We start from the raw sequence: 20,898 nt of genomic DNA, 5'->3' as shown, positions 1-20,898 counted from the left end.
ATAAAAATAGATAGATGTCCTTCCTACCATCAAACCAAACCAGCCCTCATCAAAGTGTTGGTCAGGAAACAATAGTACACACTGCTAACATTTTCTATCTCTATACATAAGTAAATATCAACGTTTAAAAAAACCCGAACAAACACATGGGGTACATCTTTAATAAATGCACATTTTCCCACATTCTATTCCTTTGAAACACTACAAGTAGCAACAAGTAATATCTGATGATCCTGCAAGAACTTCAGCGCTCCTAACTTCCTGTTGTGGGTTACCAAAGCTGCCTGTGGTACACTAAACAGTGAAATCCCAAGCCGTGTTGTCATCCTTACCTGAGAACTCCTCTGTGAAGTACAAACCCCTAGTAATCCCTGCCCCTATCTGCATGCTTAAATCAATAGAAACAGACTTAAAGCACCCTGCTGATCTCTCCTCCTAGCAGCTAGTTTTACAAACCTGGTGATGACGTTACAGGTAGTATTAAAAGCTGGTTTTCACAAAATGTATTGACTGTTACCACCCAATTAGATTTTATGCTTATCAAGTCTGAGCAGTGGAAGTTTTTTACTGACAGGATGTTGAGTTAGGGTAACTGCGCAAGTTGGGTGCCCAGGAATTTAACAGGAATGATCTCCAAGGTTAAATTATCTATAGGCCACGCAGATTTTTAATGATTTAACTATTATAAATCTGCATACTTGGGCAATCATTCAATATCTTTGGGGGGCCAGATCATGGCTTCACACCTGATGACTTTTTGAAGTCTATGGCCAACTTTTACTGCATTTTGCCTGTTGTTGTTTGCTTGCATGTTGTGATATGGAATATACAAATACTTGTTCCAGGTCAGTGATACACTGAGCAGTGAAGTAAAGATGAGAGTTTGAACACTGTAATCTTTAAAAACAGGGCAGCAAAGGAAGCTCAATATTTCTTTCCTGATAGGTCCCCTTTAAAGCTAACATGATTGGTTGCTTGCACCAAATGCTATTAGTTTTGTCATCAGAGCTGTTTTATCAGTTTATAAAATGGGGAACAGGTAGATATAAAGTTTACTAATGGCTGGCGATCTGATTACATTTAATATTTTTACTAAAAAAGAAAATTGTGTCAAAAAACAGATGTAATTTGTACATGCCCAAAAGGTCAGGGGTAGCAAACCTCTGGCTCTCCAGCTGGGGTGAAACTATAAATCACATGATGCATCTCTCTTCGGGAGTCATGTCTGTGGCTGTGAGAGTCTTGCAATCCCTCATGGGATTTGTAGTTCCACCACAGCTGGAGGGCCTGAGATTTGTTATGTGGTTAAATTAGACTTCCAAAACAACCATTTCCATGCTCAGTCCAATCTTTTCCAGCTTTTTGTGTTTTAAAATGTCAGAAATATTTAGATATGCCTTTTCAGAATGTATTCATATTTCTTATGAAGAATAGAAAAAACCTAAACAAATCATCTGGTGGGTTATTTGCAAAAAATACAAATACAAAACCATAGTTGCCGCTGACATTCTGATCTGATCTGAATTCAAAAAGCCTTTGCTACATTATAGGGAACATCTAGATATTGTTAATTGTGACTAAGCACTACCCTAAAAAAACAACCCTTTGAATTAAATTTATCCTGAAAAACTTCACTGCACTTCCTGTGCCTCCAGCCTCAGAGCTGCAGTGTGAATCTAAGGTACTGTGCTTTTGACTGCTAGTCTTGAGATTTGGAGTGAGATTTGGTTATGTCCCAACTGTACTGTTTTTCTTCATGGAGAGAAAACTGTACCTGAGGACCTGCAGTGCAAGGATCTCCTTGCATTTGCTTTGTCCATTCTGTGGATTTATATTTTCTACACCTTTCCTGATGCTTTTTGAATATTTCCCTCACCGCTCATCAGATCAGCAGTCTTCATGGGGCAGCTCTTTAATGGATCAAATGCCTACAGGTGGCATTCTGAATAGAAAGTTTTCCATATTAAGTTTTTAAACATAGCCACTCATTTAGAGGCTCTGGACCAGTTAATAATTTCCTTTTATTATAAATGGTGTCCTTTTATCCTCTAAAAAGTCAAATGTGGACAGAGTGAGGAAAGGTTATATTTGTTTGTAAGTATCCCCATTGGGCAAATTTCCTCCCTCATAAATATTACAGGAAGTGAAAAGAAATTTCCTGAAAGTGAGGAGAAATCACATTCTTGCAGAAAATGCATGTCTGCTTATATTTGCATGAAACAAAAGTATAACACACATTTTATTAAATAACAACCTTTATTAAAAACCTGTGTTTCACATATCAATATAATTTGTAAGAGCTCTAGCACGAGCCATTGGCTTGTAAAATAAATTATTATTCACTCCAGCAGAACTACATGAAAATGTATTTGTGAAAATCTGATCTTCTAAAAATGTGACCAACCTGTTGGACAATACTAGTGGGATAAATATGGCCAATTGCTTTTGACCTTTATAGATTTTATTTTGGCAAAAGATACAGTGCGATCAATTCACTAAGCGGTACCTAAAAGTTAGTTTACTACATCACAAAATTCCCATAAAAATGTTGAGTTCACATTCATAAATATTATGTAATAGTGGGTGTGGAGTCCTATTTGTTACATCAAGTAGATATTTAATTACTGCAAACTGCATTTCTTTTTATTTTACCTCCTGAAACATTGTTTCATCCCTGCTTTAAAGAGGCACGGTCAGTTTGCCGATTCAGGGCAAAGTGACAGTGTCTGTGTAAAGCTACCCCCAACCAATAATACCACTCCAGTGATCCACAGTCACTCTTCCCTCCATCATCACCACCACTAAAATATCCATTGTCAGCTGGTGTCAGAACCTAGAGGGAGCTGCGATATCACCCACTAATACATGACCACTATAGCAGGAGGTCACATGTTCCCCCATACCTGAAAGCATTGAGACTTATTTGTACACTGTAATAAAGGAAGGAGCAGAGGGAGATCGCTAGAAAGGTGAGTGTCAGAGGTTGGTGGGTGACTATACACAGACACCATCACTTTACCCTGAACGGTCAAAGTGACTGTGCCTCTTTAAATGGCCTTTTCTGCACTCTTGAAAGACACTATATAGAACTTTATTGTTCACAAGAGCAATAGGTTGGTGGTGGTTTAATGAGCAGAGTCTGTGTGGTAACATTTAATGTACTGTGAAATTTGATCTGTGTGATAACTCTTTTAGTGGATTGCAAAAAAAAGGTTGGATAGTAAAAATGAACATATAGCGCAGGAGAATGAAAACCCATAATGCATTATTGTTTTGTGAACTGACCCCATAGTGGTTTAGGAGGATATCTTCAAGTCTAAACTATGGATTACATGTAATTGTGGAATGTAGAGTGACAACATAAAAGGGAAGTGCACAAATTTGGAATAAAAATGACAGAAAGTGCACAAATTTTTAATTTAAAAGGATTTCAAAACATGTTTTGAAATCCAATAGTGCCCAGGACATACTGCTCATTTAAGCCTCTGTCCATCCACAAGGCCTACAAAGCTCTACAAATGTACCTGGTAAATAAGGATTTTCTAAGAATATGTACCTGCATGAACAAGGTCCCCTGCCACCCTCCACATGAAATTGCTCAGGCCTAGCAAAGAGATGCTCAAACATAAGCTCTTCATATCAGGATGGGGGGATATGAACATTCCTATTTCATTTGAGTAAAGTAGCTGTAGTCCATTTTAAATTGTGGGGCTGCATGGTCATTGCGGATTGAGCTCTATGTTCTGACACCATATAGTACCTGCTTAAATGGACACTTAGCAGTTGATGTTTGTTTGTTTAGTCTTGCTTTAAAAGATTTGATACTTTTAGAAAGACAAAAGTTGTTTGCATTACCCCCTCCAATACTGATTGATGGGATATACCTCCATAGAAGCCACCAAAATGAGATCTATGTACAAAAAAATGTAACCCGCTGATTTTGTTGATAGGTGTCAAGTCATAAAATGTGGCACATACTAGCAAAAGTCCATTAGAAGATCCCTGAGGGCTAGTTTCAGGACCACTGATGATGAAATGTTATTGCAACACACACAATACATAAACACCATAATCAAAGGAGCATTCCAAAAATTCTAACACTATATTTTTTCTTCATTATAGGCTACCCACCAGGTAAGCGTAGGCTCTGGATATCCGGTAACTTCTACTTCCAGAGTCACTGGAGAGCCTTCCTTAACAGTGACATTAGGCAGGTGCTTGGCGAACCCAGGACTCTGAGCTGCTGGGATAACATTGCTGTGCATTTCTGAAACACTTTTAATTGCCTCTTGGGTAACTGTATGCCTCTGGCAGGTCTTGGCAGTGTCTGATTGAAACATGAGACCAGAGAATTCATCTGGGGTAACATGCAGTCTATCTTTAGTTGTAGCGGTAATATCAGAAGCATGCAATTGGTCTGTTTTTTCCGTGCTCTCATAAACAGAACGGTGCTGCAAATGAGTTTCATGCACTTCGTTCAAGTGGTAGCTGGGTTTTGCTTTGGCAGGTGAAGTACTTAGAGAATAGCGCGCTTCATTGACTACTGTCGAGTGGTGTGAAAAAGGTGATACTGTTTTGTATCCAATAGTGGGAGAAGAGCATCTCTCCAAATTACTGGAAGTATTTTCTTTCCTGTGACTCGACACGTCAGTGTAAGCAACAGGTGTTAGCAGTTCTGAACCATCAACCAGCCTTGTGCCGCTGGTGTTTATTTGCATTTGCAAGCTATAAGAGCTGACATGCATATTATGGGAGCTGTAACAATTCTGCTCATCCTGCTCTGTCTCAGACTGGGGTAGGTTGGATTCAGGAGTTTCAGCAAGCGGAGGCAAGGAGATGTCATCGGGGGATATGCACTCATATTCATCACCAGATACTACTTCTTCTGTTAGCAAGTCAGAGTGTAATTCTGCATCTGCGAGTATACTACCATCTTTGGCAAATGAAGGATGCTCTGTAGCTTCCCCATGCTCTTCACTTATGGAAATTCCTGGAACTTTCTCTGGTTCCTTTGAAGAAAAAAAAGGCAAAAATTTAACCAAGGAAGGGCATAGATGGGCATTTGTCTTCTTGAGAATTATAAACCCAGAGACATCTGCTCATTCCTTAAGAGCCCTGCATGCCCCATAGTGTATCAAGTAACTTCAGAGAGGAAGCAGTGTAAAGATTGCTTATCACTTCTTTCCCCCTTCTCAATAAAAAGAGGAAAGGGTTGGTCCAGTCACTCAGATTGTCTAACAAAACAGATAAAGCTCTGTAACCAATAACTATTGCATCCAATAACAAAGCCTTTTGTTCTTTTGTTTTCATCCCATTAGAATACCAAAAATAGTGGAATCCTCACCTTAGTGTTGCATTAAGCCCATGAATTAGGGCCAGGGTTGGACTGTTTGGAGGCATCCAAACCCAAGTTAGCTTATATACTCTGTTTTCAATATTTTACAGCAGTTTTATTTTGTATATTAAGGAATCGGTTTGTTAAAAACAGACATTTTAGTGGAGCTTGCCCCCTGGATTTTGTATCTCTCTTTCTCTTTTGTATCTCTCTTGTATCTGTTAAAATCAAATCAGTTATTAATACTTAAGATGTATATTATTACCTGGCTACACAGTTAGGCATTAGCATCCCACTCTTAATCCAAGCCATAGACTTAAAACTGAACTCCAGGCACACATTAAAGAAAAAATACAGATCTGTAATAAGTAATATATCATTGAATGTATTTTTTAATTGAAACAGTTTATGTAACTGAATTTCACTTGCCACATCAGCATCTTGCAGTCTACAGTAAAGTCTGTATAACAGAGCTGATAGAGGTGGAGGAAGAAGCAAGACAATGACCCAATCAGGTGTGCTGCAGTGCTAGAGAATGGGTAGAGAACAGACTGACCGAGACCTGAGCTCATCAGTGTGCTGCTTTTCCTTCACTGTCCAGTCACAATGTGGGGAGGAGACCTGTAAGTAAAAGTGAAACTGTAGCAGAGAAAGATCAGGTCCCCTCCCCATGCAGGCAGAACTGTGTTTTTTGACAAAGCTGTGTAAATCTCAGAATTGTGTAAACAGAAATACAATTTCTTTGACAGGTAAAACAGCTCTCATATATGTATTCAATCTCTGTATTAGCTGTTTACCTTGAGTTCAGCTTTAAAGTTAACCTGTGTGGCCTGGGATTCGGAAGCTGGTTTTAAAACAGAGTCAGTCACTCAGTAAGGTCATTGACTCAGTAAGTAGCAAAGCCGGGAGAGCAATCCCACACAGCCTGCAAAAAACAAGTCAGCGATGGGAGCCACCATACTGTATTTCTTTTCTAATACACACCCTTTAAAATCAATATATTCTGGTTTAATTAAGGGATAATATTGGCAGGCGTGTGTTGCAAATAGCATCTAGAGGAGCTGGATGTTTCACACCCCAGGTTATGGATAATCCTAACGGTGAACCTGCATATTCAATATGTATTTTTATTAATGATATATATTTTTATTGATCACATGATTTTGTACTTTATTTCTTGGTTCTAAACTATGTATACAACAATTTAGTGAATAAATGTTTTTCTAAGACTTTTATATACGAGGTCTGGACTGGTTTCTAAAAAGCCCCCTTTTCTCTCCCCACTGGGTCCTTGCACAGCCCACTGCGGAAACAATCTGTTCCTTTGTAATATATTCTGGTTTATTTCAAAGCATTGTAGTGCCACAGCCTTGGAAGCAGCATGAGACCTTAGCTTCACTTGCAAATGTTGTTATGGGACTTTGCAGGTCTCTACCAGGCAGAGCAAGTGTAAGGAAGAAATAGGCTACACCTGGGTGTCTAGTGCACTATGCAGTTTACAGGTAAGTGACATTTAAGGAAAATGCAACAGTGTGAGTGATACTTGAGCTATTTGCTTCTACGTATAAACATAATACCACCCTAGAATTGATTTAAATAAACTTCAGGTCCTTAAGAAACTGTTATTGGAGCCATTAAAACAAATTCTACAAAATGTAATATAATCCATAAATATTGATATGTATATTCTATCATTCTATGAAACTCTGGTGTTAGATGGCGGCAACAGGCAAGTTGCATGTCAACCATTGGGGTGGCATAAAAAACCCATTAGGTAAGTAAGACATAACAGCTCCAGGCAAAGCAAAAATTCACTTGAGAGGTGTTGACCTACCCAGTAGTCTACTCCTAGTAGTACTAGGAGTACTTATAAAACTGGCTAGACCATACCTGCAGTTTTTCTTCTAGCTCCGATAGGTAGATACACAAATCATTCACAGTGTTGATGGCTTCTTTGTGTTTTACTAACGTCTTCTCAATATACTTCATACCATCACCTGCTCCTGTAAACATATAGAAAGCACTTATCATGATCCTTCTCATGAAGTCGTGGTAATGGTACTCATTTTAAAGTCAATTTATTTCCCAGGCAGTGATGTGGCCATAAAGGGACAGTAGGCCATTCACAAGGTCATACCTCTGCCCTTTCCTCCTGAAGCCTATTATTTTAAATAGGAGTTTGACTTGACTTTAGTTTTACATAATGAAATAGTAGTCTGGACATTTAAAAAGATCTAGCTGAACTGGTGCGGACACAGGGAAACCCCAGAAAGTATAAATTGCTTACCATAAATATGTTTTGCAATGTTGATCATCTGCTGTGTTCTCTCTTCTTGCTGTGGTAGTGTAGGCTCTACAAACTTGTTAAACTGCTTCAAAAGTGCCTCTACTGCTTCCATAGTTTTACATTCTGCAGAGTATTGTCCCACTCGCACAACTGTTGCACAGGCCTCTTCACACCAAAACTGACTCTTTTGTTATTAGGAAGAAACAGATAGTACATTTGGCTAGAGTTTATTTGTAGATGTTCTAAGTCTGAAGATATTTAATCATTACAGATAAAAACCCAAGCATGCCACACTCCTCACCTCCTCCATTATATGATGTAGGTCTTCAGCCATTTCAAGGTAGACTTTGTAATCTTGCATCAAATTTATAAATTCACTAACATGTTTCTGCAGTTCACAAATTGCTTCATACATTTTATCTGTTTTGTGGACTTCAGCGCCTATTTTATTTTCCAAATGATCAATTTTCTTTTTTAAAGCCTGCAAATACATAAAATCCATGAACCACACAACTGTCAGTGTCATACAAGCAAATAATTTCAATCATCATAATTACTGGCTTATTATGGTTTTATTTCTAATAACAGTATATTAAAAGCCAAATTTAAATAATTCCAAGTATTGGCTAATTCAGCAGATTTAAAGTACAAGCTTATAAAACTCTCTATGGCTTGATGAAGAGGTCTTGAGAGCTCATACATAAAAATGCTAAAAATTAGCTCTTGGCACATATTCTTATGTTCACCTAATGCTTCCTGGCTCCCGCTGTATGAAAAGCTGATGCATTTGTGCATGCTGTAAGAGCCATTTATTCAGGAGTAGCACAGCTCCCATTGAGTGTCAAATTGTGTGATGTATTTCCTGTAAAGGCTTGCAATTTAAGTGAGTTAGCTAGTGAACGGTATCATTTTAAGTGCATTATGTCTTATTTTATCAGTGACTGTCACTTTTGCTATCACAGTTTATTGATAGACAGGAAACAGATGCCTTAGTGTCTACCAGTACAGACTCAAGGCTACTCTATCTGCTGGAAATGCCATTCTACTAATGGAGGTCAAGAATGGCTTACATAAACCACTTTGATCATACAATTGGGCATGTGGGTAAAGACTGGGCCATATAGAGCCACCATAGGAGCCAGTAATAGAAAGAAATGCACATGCCAGGACTACTCTCTATCACAGAGAATTTGCAATATACAGTATCTGAATTTCTGCCCATGACCAATCCTCCCTCTTCTCATTGCAGAGGGAAGGAAGTCGTAAACAACGCATGTACAGCTTCATCTAATTGTAAAAAGACACTAGCACCCCATGGGGAATTACTAAAAAATAAAGACTGGTTACCTATCAGAGTGAATTTTCACAAAGCTAAGTGATTATTTTTTTTTGTACCTTATTTTTTTCAAGGATTCACTATCACTCACTTTGAACAAAAGTGAACAAACACTTGTGAAAGTATAACTTCACTTTCAAGTGAACAGCCTCTCCTATTTAGGTAAATCAACCTCAGGGTCTTTGTATAGCACCTCCGTGAATGGAAATTTTCATAAAAACGTAGGTTTCTACCTGTACCATTTCAAGGTCTGTCACGTGTAATGGTAGTCTTCAATGCATAATAACCTGGGTGCAGAATAAGATTTGACAAGGTTGAGCTTTTAAAAATGGACGTTTCTTCACCCGATCTTGGGCAGCTCCCATTCAGGAGTATTTTATGTACCTCATGTATTACAGTGTCTGCACGAAGGCCTGTCTTCAATTTCCCAAGGCCAGCAGATAAAATTATATCTTGGAAAGTGACATTTGGAATCGGACCACACACGGTACACTCTGTGCAGCCTTAGTACAATCTCCTTTAGATTAACTACATAATATTTGAGGTTAAATAAAGACATAAGTCCATCAAGTCCAACCTATTGTGTGTATGCATTTATGTTTGAGCAGGTGTGTGCGTGTGTATTAGTCCATGTGGGATTTTGCTCTTAGGCGTACCTGTACCCCTGTATGTTATGGTCTCCGAGGAACTCGTCCAAGAGTTTCTTGAATGATTCCACACTCTTAGCTGAGATCACTTCCTGCGGCAGCGAGTTCCAGACCTCAACCACTCTGACTGTGAAGAACCCCTTGCGCCCTGTGTGTTTACATTTTTTCTCCACCAATTTTTGGTTGTGCCCTCTGGTCTTTGTTACGGTGCTAACCGTAAACAGTTTGTTAATAATGTTGCTGTCGCCCTTGAATATTTTATACAGGAAAATCATGTCCCTCCTAAATCTCCTAACCTCCAAAGAGAACATATTTAATTTTAACAACCTTGTTTCATAGTTCAGGTCCTCGAACCCCTTAATAAGTTTGGTTGCCCTCCTCTGGACTTTTTCCAGCTCAAGGACATAATTTCTGAGTATCGGTGACCAAAACTGGACCGCATACTCCAGATGTGGCCGAACCAGTGATCTGTAAAGTGGCAAAATTATAGTCTCTGCAATACATTCCCTTCTTAATGCAAGACAGGACTTTGCTTGCTTTGTTTACAGCAGCCTGGCACTGCAAGCTGTTTTTCAATCTGCGGTCTATAATGACCCCCAAATCCTTCTCCGTTTCCGACTTCCCTAGTGGCACACCCATAAGTGCATTTGCCTATTTTTAACTCCAAGGTGCATTACCTTACATTTATCAACATTGAACTTCATCTGCCATACAGTTGCCCACACCCCGATTTTCTCCAGGTCCCCCTGTAATGTTATAATTTCTAAATCTGTGTCTACTACCCTCCCAATTTTAGTATCATCAGCAAACACTGAGACATGGCTATTCACTCCCTCCCCGATATCATTAATAAATAGGGTAAAAAGCATGGACCCAGCACAGAACCCTGGAGCACGCCACTCATGACCTCAGCCCAGTCTGAAAAGGTGCCATTTACTGATACTCTTTGTGCACGTTCTCGTAGCCAGTTTTCTATCCACATACACACTAATTCATCTATGCCCATAGCCCTTAGCTTGTATAACAAGCGTTTATGTGGCACCGTATCAAATGCTTTGGAAAAGTCCAGATATACTACGTCCACCGGCCTCCCCCCATCCAGATCTCTACTTACCTCTTCGTAAAAGGTCAGCAGGTTGGTCTGGCAAGAACCTGCTGACTAAAACAATCTATTCATTTTATATTGTATAGTCCCTAGCTGTCAAAGCTAATGCAGGTCACAAACGTTAAGCTGGCCATAGAAGAAACAAATTTTTGTCTAACCTGAGGTTGCCTACGCCTGCATAAACTTTATGGTCATAAAACATGCAGACACCATAAGGCAAATTTTTTTCCAGTATGTTTTTGACTATTGCAAGAAATCATAGCCCTACTAAAGCAGAACCTCCAAATTTATGTATGCAGTATCTTTACTGAATATTTACTGAATATGCACAGCTAGAAGTGACATTATTATGTGCATTTTCAGTACTACATTGCTATGCTTGATAGACAATTAACTTGTCATGTTATACTTTTCGCAGTACATTTTATGACACATAATATTCTTTTTCCAAACTGCAAGCCTATAACAAGAAAACAGCCCAATTTGTATCTTAAAATGTTACCTGCATATTTTACAATCATTAAACTTACAAATGTGTAATTATATTGGAAAAAAAAATAGCACAATTTTGGCAGTTGTTTCACAGCACCCACCTGAATTCTTTCAGCATACATTTCGACTTGCTGTAGCTGATTCTTAATTACTTTCAGATTCCTCCCTTTATCGGCTTTTTTTGTGTAGTTAAATTTCAGGTTGTTAAACTTTTTCTTCAGATCTTTAAATGATTCTTTCAGCTAAATAAATAGAAACATTTTTTTTTAATGCAAAGGTAATTTTTGGGCTATTCCATTCATTCACCTGCAGTTTTCTTTACCTATTATTCAATTTAAATGTCTTTAGTTTGCTCTGCTAATCACAATAATTATGATGTTGCATTAGATTTGACTTTGTAGCTATGCATTGTTTAACCTTGAAGAACTCCTTGTGACATAATGCTAAAATTTAGGCACATCATCAAAACTTTCCATGACTGATAATCCCTGTTTACATTGCCCAGTTATAGACTGGCATCTGTCATTCATTTCGAATAGAGAAGAGTGGCCTGGTTGCAGTAATACTATAATGGCACTAAATAAAAAGAAAACTTTTTGCAATGGAAGCAAACTTTTTTTTAGTTTTGTGGAGATGGATTAAAACACCTGTCATGTTTTTATTGCTGTCTTTGTTCCTGGGTGACCATTATCAAGTGAAAGAAAAACTAAATTCCAAAATGTATGTGGTCATCAGAACAGGAATAGATGGGAAATTTCCCAATGGAGACACTAGTTCTGTTGACCCTACTGACCACCAGGGATTTTCATTCTCTTTAGAAGGAATTCCTCTCACTTCCCATGGTGGTTAATAAACAAGAAGTGAAGGGAAATCTTGCCAATGGAACACAGATGGTAAAAAAAAAAGCTGACAGCAATATAACCCTCCCTTACTCTATCTAAAGCTAAAAAAAATGTTGACTTCAGTTCTACTTTAAAGTATAGTTCAATTGTTGCAGCCAAATTGAGATAACACTTATTTTATATTGTTACATGTTTCCATTCACATAGCAAAGCTTTAAAATTATTTAAAAATGCAACTTCCCTATTTTTAGAAGATCACATACTTTTATGAGCGTGAAGCTTCAAGCTAAAAGCAAAACTAAGCTCAGGTGTGAGCTCTCACTATTGAATATAATGGAAATCCTAATGCTGAGCATTAAGCGGCTGTCTTATATGTGTGTCTACCCAAAAGTTTGCTTTAACTCTTATGTAAGTTTAGAATCCTCTCTGATACTAAAATGATATATGCTTCTGACGGAGTGTTATAACTCACACTGAATAATATAAAATACAAAACTACAACATTTTATTTTTCTAAAAAGCTCCCAAATCATATACTTTTAATGTTCTCATACTGTTCCTGGATGATAATAGTGGAATTTGAACCAGCTGTTAGCTTGTAACCAAAGAAGTTTATGTATAGAAGCTGAGCAGTTATGAAAGCAGCCATTTCTAGCATGTTACACAACAGATATCCTTCATTTATGGCAAGTAGTCTGGCTAAGTACTGTACTCAACCAAGCAATGCACAGACAGCACATAAAGGTGATGGGGATAGGCTGACAATGATTTACTGAATAAGACTGAGGAGATGTTTTTGTTTGCTCATATGTTACATGATAGAAGTGGAGAGTGGGTTATAGAGGAAAACTCTTTTATGACCCTTCATTTTGGTGTCAGACAGGGCACAGCAGCTGCAAGTAAACATTGACACATTAGCTTTTCTGAGACCTCCAGATATGATTTCACATGCTGTCTCAGAAGAAAAGTGTTCTCGTTTCATGGACATTTTAGCAATGTACTTACAGTCTGCCTTACCATAGTTCTAAGAGATTTTAACATATGGCATATAACTCCTGCTTGCCCACTGAAATCATTGGAGTTCCAAGTAGCAAAAAGGAAGCAACCGATCTCAATTGCTTTATTTTAAAGTTGAAATCTGCTTCGTTCGGTAGCTAATGGCTCTATTGTTTATACTGATTTTTGTTTTTGTTTTTTTTAAACTCATCCCAGTTTACATATGAAAGGAAACCTTTATGGAGATAATATGGAGATTGCCATTTAAAAAAAATAGTTGTATAGCTGTCATGCTTATCAAAAGCCTTAAATACTACCTGAGGCACTGGCCAAACACAAGTACAGTATCCAATTTGTAAGAGTTTGGGCTATCTAATTCAGATGCTTGCTCTGGGTCTACTATGAATGACTTGAAACAAGGGACAGCGAGACATCTGGTTTCTGAAAGAGGTCAGCAATATAATCCCTGTACTCCTCTGATTACAGGTTTTTATTACAAAGTTAATGCGTATTGTATAAGGTGCAGTAACCCATAGCAAGTAATCACCAATCATAAGTATCTCATTATTCTGACTGCTATTACACTGACAAAAGATGAAACCTGATTTTTGTTTTAGATACTCTACTTTGCATCCCTGTTCTTTACACTGCCTCTTTCCATAGACCTGGGCAGACTTTTATTTTAACAAATTGTTAAAACTCATTGGAAAATCAGGTAAAACATGGACAGCCCATTAACACTTGTTCATTGAAGCAACAGCGCATGGCAACGCACCTGCTCTGTGCAGCACGTTGCAACATCTTTCATGGTCTGTAGAGCCCAACAGCACACCGCAACATGCATATCGTGTGTTGCAGTGCACTGTATTGTTAACAAAGATTTGTGCTTTTTTGTATCCATTGTGATGCATTGGCAGCCCATTTATGATAAATGGGCTCCCTGAATGCAGTGCATATTAACACGTGCCATAAGTCACGTTAACGTGTGTGCATTAATGTACCACAATGAAACACTTGGGTATTAATGGGCTTGGATACTTTTCCTTGTGTGGATAAATATTTTCTTCTAGTGTTCTTAATTTGGTAAAGGTATAGAAGTCGCAATTGGCTGCAAGTACAGCCAGTTCTCAAGAAATCTCAAGAAACTGTGCTATAAACTACAAACTATTGTACTTGTATAATACCTTATACCTTCAACGCACAGTGAATCAAAGCTTCCCATTTTCTTCTGAGCTGTACCCTGGTTATTGATAGAGACTGTCTTTAGCAAATAAATAAATTGTTGAAGTAATTTTAACAGAGTAATAACACTTCATAGGTGGCGGCAATATGACATAAATGCATCCGCTGTAGCTGATATTTTTTCACTGTGCTGTAAAACCACTTGTGCTACTGCTATTACCCTCTAAATATATCAGATTTTGTATAGTGTATTTTGTAATACAAATAAATCATTAATACATATCCACACTGGAACAAAGTTAAACTGAGACTGAGGAAATCTATGACCTGCAAGCATTTGTCGAAAACAATTGCCACCCTCCAACAACTGGTGACTGGCTTCCTAAAATATCCCTTCAGAGGCCTGTCTTGGAACTCTGGGTGGTTATACAGTATAACTGCCTCTTCTTAAACGAAACACTTATCAGTGTCAGAAACTGATGCCTTCTTCTTCCCAACCCAGATCACCAGAGCTGTAGCTTGCTCCTTTTGCGCCCGAGGTAAGAACAAAAAATTGTGCCACCCCAACAGGCATATGACGTCAGACGCGGCCGCACACGCGCGACGTCATGTGGTGTCATTGCGCCCCGCCTCCAGGATGTGTTTTTGTTTTTTTTTGTCTTACAGGTGAGGCACCATGGAAGGTGAAAGCTAGGTGCTTTTTATCTATGAACAAAGACAATGATTTGTCCAGGCCATATGCAGCTTTTCCACAATAACAGGCATCTCTGATAATATCTGAAAATACTGTTTCTTGCCTGAAAATATTGAGTGATTTATAATCTTTTAGAGCTTATAGGAACCTGAAGCACTGACAGGTTGTCTGTTTTGGCTGCAAAGTCTGCACTGTCCACAATGCTGGCAAAGATCAAAGACCTGAAGCAGAGATCTACTTTTGAACAACATTAAGTAAAGCAGAAAGGTTCCATCTCCTCTGCAAAAGAGAGACCTATTGGATAAACAAGCTAAACACCTTGGTTCCAATAGGTCTCAATGAGGAAATTGAAATTAATACCATTTTATAAATTTTATTGGCTATACACACTAGGCACACCACCATCTAGATCCTTTCCATCTCTTAGTGTTTTTAATCTCACACCACCAGATCCCACCAGATGGGTGAGGTTTCTTTAAATTGCACCTAGTGTTCAATGTTACACCAACATTGGATACTTTTATTCACCGTTTTTTATTCAATTATCTATTTTTTTAAACAATGTTAGACTTATAATAAATGAAGATTTTTAGCTTTAACATCCGTTTTTATACATGTTTCCATAACACAATACCAGATGTAATCCTTTTATACCCTTGAGCCACGCAAGTGCCGTTTCCTAATTGAGTGGGCGGGTATTAACACACTCCCCTTCTCACAATTCTACCTATTAGGATGGCTGTTGAGATCCTAACTCCGCCCAGCTGTCATTTTTAAACCCAAGTGTTTCTCCCGCAATCTCCACCTATTTTGGCCGATCACAGCTTGACAAAGAGGCTCTGCCTCGAAACGCGTAGCTACCGACCCAGCTTGCATCAGTCCCCGATACTCTTTTGACCTCTTCACAACTTCCGCCGGCACCTGCCTCCCGAGCCACCACACGAACCACCGCTCTGCCTCCCGAGCCTACTGACAGGAAGCCGACATCATACAAGGCTCCAGACATACAGTGCCCCTGACCACAGCGGCTCAGCCTGGCCAGCTGAGTCCGTGCAAGAGTCTGTTGTCCCTCCGTTTGCAGCGCTCGGCGACAGAGGCAGATAACTCACCAGATTACTGGACCCTCCAGGGCTGTATTCACCTAGACACCAAACCGGACGTCTTCCCACAGACAACTTCTCAAATGTGAGTCCTCCGGTATATTGCAACACAGTTGTAGCTCTCTCAATATATTCTTTATTAAGTAAAGCAGAAAAGGCTAGGTAATCTTTGAAAATAGAACTTCCTTTAAGGATTCCTTTTATAAAAGAATACTAAAAGAATGAACTACAGCCATATGATTTTAAGGGTTACCTAGCCTTCGGAATCTATTGAAAAACCATCCTTGATTTCGGTCGTCCGTTGTTAGTTATACTTACATGTGCCAACGGATTTCCTATATTGACTGGAGTGAGCCCACTATTATTAACTCCTTTTTTACTACTTTCTGCGTTATTTTTATCTATGATTAAATTATCAACGTTTAGTTTAAGTAATTTTATTTTTATACCCTCCCCCCCACTTTCTAGTTTAAAAGCTCCTCCAGTCTTTCTACCATTTTCCCTCCCAGGAATGCTGCACCTTTCCCATTAAGATGCAGTGGATAGAGCAAGTCTAAAGCCAATGATAATTCAGAAGGAGAGTATACATAGAAAAGAATATATCAAATAGGATACAGAATACATATTTGCAATGGAGCCACAGTAGTTGTGATAGTTCTGAGTATCCAGTTTTGAATTCAGCAGTTGCCGTAGAATATAATACACCTAATGAGACTTTACTTTAGTGGTAATATTCTAAGTAGACGGTTGATAAGTCCTTACTGACTGTTTAAACCTTAGATAAGGGTTATTTGCTCTGCAGGCTCGGTCACTTAGCCCAGCCTGTGTCTAATCCAATATATTATAGAAGTGAGCTGGAATGCAGGGCAGTTTTTAGGATTACCATTTTTTAGCTGCACTCCCAGTGTTACCTACTGATAGAGGCACTTAGAAATATTAAATCCAACAATCCATGACATGTACAATGTACAGACAAGAATGTGATTGTGAAGCAAATTCATTAGACTACTCATTTTATATTTCAAAGGCAGTATTGGTAAAGCTTTAATAGCACTGATTATAAAATGAAACATAGCCTCATTAACAAAGTGTTATTGTATGCCAAATTTGTTTCTACTAATCCATGCAGAGTTGTTCTTGTGAAATTAATAATTTTGCTTTATTCCATTGTACATAAAATGCTGCTGTAAAAACATGGTTAGCAGGGGGAATAAAAAATATAAATATAATTTAAAAGAAATGAGAACTCAATACATCTTCAGCTTGCAGAAGGTGGGTACTTGGTCAACTGTAAAACACTGAACAAAACAAACTGCATTTTTATCCTTTTCAAAATGCAATGTTGAATTTTCCATATTCTAAATAATTATCCACAGTGTAGCAGCTACATGCAGTTTTCTGCTTTAGTGTGTAAAAATAGTAGAATGCACCCAAGTAATATGTACTGTGTGTATGTATGTATGTGTATATGTATTATATGTATGTATGTTAATATAATTATTTTTTGTGAGGCACTGGCTGTAAGGATTGTGCATTGTGTCTAGGTGTCACCTAGGTTTCTCACATACACAAGGTGAGGGCCTCCAGAGTTTATGACTATTGTGGTGAAAGCAAGCTTTTTTTTGTTCCTTATAATCTTAAATTCTGTTCTGGATCCTGGTTTTGTTGAGATTTGGGTGGGTTAGAGTCCGGTTCGAGGTCTATATCTTACCTGGTAGTCAGACCATTATATTAGTCTCAGCTGTCCCCTGGCCTTTATATATATGACCTGACTGATGCTCAGGGCCCTCTTCCTCTGTACTGTGAGAGCCTGCTGCTAGGTAAAAATACTTAGTGCTGACAGAACACTAAGGGGTCTATTCACGAAGCTGCCGAAGGATCTAGCCGTAGCTTCGGCCGATCCTTCGGCTAGCTTCGGCCCCAGGACCCCTTTGGTTCAGTAGAACCGAAGGGGTGCTGTACAGGCTATTCACTGGAGAGAAACACTGCTGTCTCTTTTTTTTTTTATTCTGACACGGAGCCGTGTCAGAATAGAAAAAAATAAATAAAAATTTTGCCCATTGGAATGCATTGCTAGATTCCTATTGGCTATTTCAATTTTCAATAGCCAATAGTAAACTAGCATTGTACCCGCCCTCTGCTGCAGTTTCCATCAGGTCCATCAGCAGAGGGTGGGTACAATGCTAGTAACATTTGTAAAAAGAAAGCACAGTCTGAATTTTTCAAGGAATATAGCAATTCCTAAGCCATATTAGACAAAAGAAAAAAACAATTTTTAACACACTTAGTAATAACACTATTTAAGTAATGCAGATTACATTTTTAGTTTTTATAGTGCTGACCATTTACGCAGCACATTACACATTCACATCAGTCTCTGCCCTCAAGGAGCTTACAATCTAATGTGCCTATCTCACATCCATACATATGAGGGCCAATTTAGACAAGAGCCATTTAACCTACCGGCAGGTCTTTGGAATATTGGAGGAAACCCACACAAGCACAGGAAGAACATACAAACTCCTTGCAGATAGTGACCTGGCTGGGATTCAAACCAGGGACCCCCAGTGCTACAGGGCAAAAGTGCTAACCACTACGCCATTGTGCTACATCCACATGTACAAAACTTGAAAAAGACTGTAAACCCTGCTTAAATTTCAGTGGGGATAATTTATAAGAGTAGAGCGTGTTCACTTTGCAAAGTGAATGCTCAAAATATAAAAAAGGTAAAGCTATGCAAACTTCAATCATCCAATCAAAAATCCTGTTTTTTTTATTTTGATTAATAATGAATGGTTGTTCTTTGCAAGGTGAATTTTCACTAATCTTCACCTCATCTACTAAGCTTAAAGTGACACTAAACTCAGGATTTAAATTTTATAAACGCATTCAGGTAAACTAACTATAAACACAAATGTGGCTTGTTCACCCATGGTCCCTGTGTGTGTTGTAAAGTAACCACCACTCCAAGCTCGCTCCCGTGATGGACTAAAATCTCACGTTTAGTTTACTAGTTTGTATTGAGATTTTAGTTCATCATAGGAGTGAGCTTGGAGCGGTGACTATTTTGCAAAACACACAGGGACCATGGGGTACAAAAGTAGCCACCCTCCAGAAGGAAGGACAGTGTCAGCACCAATTAAGAGATTATTTGAGGATCTACAGCCGAGTGATACACAAATAAATTGAGTTTCCCCAGAGGGAAAATTAATCCTCCCTTTGGGCTGGTTACCATTGTCATGTGACAGAAAGTGATAGGAAACCCAAAATACAGTTGGCACTGAAGTAGCACCTATTGAAGTGACAAATGCCTCATAGAAGGATTTCCCCGTAAGCTGGCCATTTTTGTTAATAGAGTAATTGAATGTATTTTTAGCAACGCAGCAGTTGAAAATCAAATCAATAGGAAAAAATTGCAGAAAATTAAAAAATGGCTTGGCCAGCTGATTTGAAAAATGTTCCGGAGGGCTTGGCAGCGAAAGGGTTAAATCCTGAGTTTAGAGTCACTTTAATAAAAATGCACTTAGTAAACCACTTCTGTTTAAATCAACCCCACTGTCTATTCCACAGGTTGTGGTAATAATTCCTAACAGATATGTCTATGTAGCAGCATTTTAGTTTAACTGTGAAGAAAGGACTGTGCCTGCCATGAGGCTTCAAAGCAGCTGCAAGCAGCATCTTTTGTAGAGTAGAAGAGGCCTCCATTGGTGGCAAGATTCACTGCATTTTGAAACCTCAAGGGGACAAATGTGGCTTGTCATCTGAATGTTTGCTTTGGGGGAAGATCATTTTCTAGAGCAGCATCAGACACTTGTTGCTAAAGGTGTCACAGACAGCTGCTGTGAACAGGATTTGTAAATCATTCCTGTGTAATAAGGTGGCTCTGAACAGCCTGATAATAGCGAGCAATTTTCCTTATATTGAGCACACCAGTTATCAAACTAGTTTTTCAAAAGGGTGATAATGAACTTTTCAGACATTCTTATCAGAATTTTAAATTGACACTAAACTCAGGATTTAAATCCTAAAAGTGCATTTAAGTGCCTTAACTATAAACATATTTTTTGTGTATTACACAGCTTTAGATCCTCAAATCATCTCTATATTTGTGTCAATGCTGTCCTTCCTTTCTGGAGGATGGCTACTTTTGTTTCCCATGGTCCCTGTGTGTGTTGTAATGTAGCCACTGCTCCATGCTCACTCCTGTGAAAAGACTAACTTCAATACAAATTTGATAACTAAATGTGAGATTGTAGTCCTTTACTAGTACACATTTGGAATAGTGGCTATATTACAACACACACAAAGATCATGGGGAACAAAAGTAGCCCCCCTCCAGAAGGAAGGACAATGTCAGCATACATTCAGAGATGATTTCCGAGATGATTTGAGAATCTACAGCCAAGTGATACAAAACAAGCTACATTTTTGTTAATAGTTAAGGTACTTGAATGCATGTTTAAGACTTAAATCCTGAGCTTTGTAGCCAGCACAGTCCCCTGCTATGTCTCTGGGGGACATTTATCAATTTTTTTGCACAGCGAGGCAATGCTAAACAGGAACATTGAGACAGATTGTGTGACAGATTTACTACAAGGTTACAGCTTGATTCAGCAGCCCTAAAGTAGCAATGCAGTAAAATGAAACCTGACACTGACCACTTCTTATTTCTGTGTATGTTTCGAGTAAAAGTCAGTGATAAATCTGACTCCGACCTTTGCAAATCTATTGATGGTGGCTGCCCAGGATTACACGTGCACAGGTCCCTAACACACAGGAAAACTGTTGCTCAGACTTTGCTAACAGAGAGACAACCTTTTTCTCATCAAATCATGTCATTATTTTGCTTGATAAATACTCTTTTCTATTTTTCAGAAAAATC

General features: G+C 38.5%; 1 protein-coding gene across 1 annotated transcript in view; it reads right to left on the bottom strand.

Annotated features, from left to right (window-relative positions):
• CCDC141 (coiled-coil domain containing 141) overlaps positions 1-20,898 on the bottom strand; it is a 116,659-nt gene that overhangs the window by 511 nt on the left and 95,250 nt on the right. Inside the window, exons 18-22 of the mRNA XM_018561613.1 lie at positions 11,304-11,444; positions 7,924-8,103; positions 7,623-7,806; positions 7,226-7,338; positions 4,132-5,009 (exon numbers count right to left, since the gene is read on the bottom strand). Of these exons, the coding sequence (XP_018417115.1) occupies positions 4,132-5,009; positions 7,226-7,338; positions 7,623-7,806; positions 7,924-8,103; positions 11,304-11,444 (1,496 nt within the window). The remainder of the gene's footprint in view (positions 1-4,131; positions 5,010-7,225; positions 7,339-7,622; positions 7,807-7,923; positions 8,104-11,303; positions 11,445-20,898) is intronic.

This window comes from Nanorana parkeri, unplaced genomic scaffold (genome assembly GCF_000935625.1).
Source record: "Nanorana parkeri isolate BGI_ZX_2015 unplaced genomic scaffold, ASM93562v1 scaffold534, whole genome shotgun sequence".
Taxonomy (NCBI): domain Eukaryota; kingdom Metazoa; phylum Chordata; class Amphibia; order Anura; family Dicroglossidae; genus Nanorana; species Nanorana parkeri.
The sequence above is the reverse complement of the archived record's forward strand: the minus strand, read 5'-3'. Positions and strand labels throughout refer to the sequence as shown.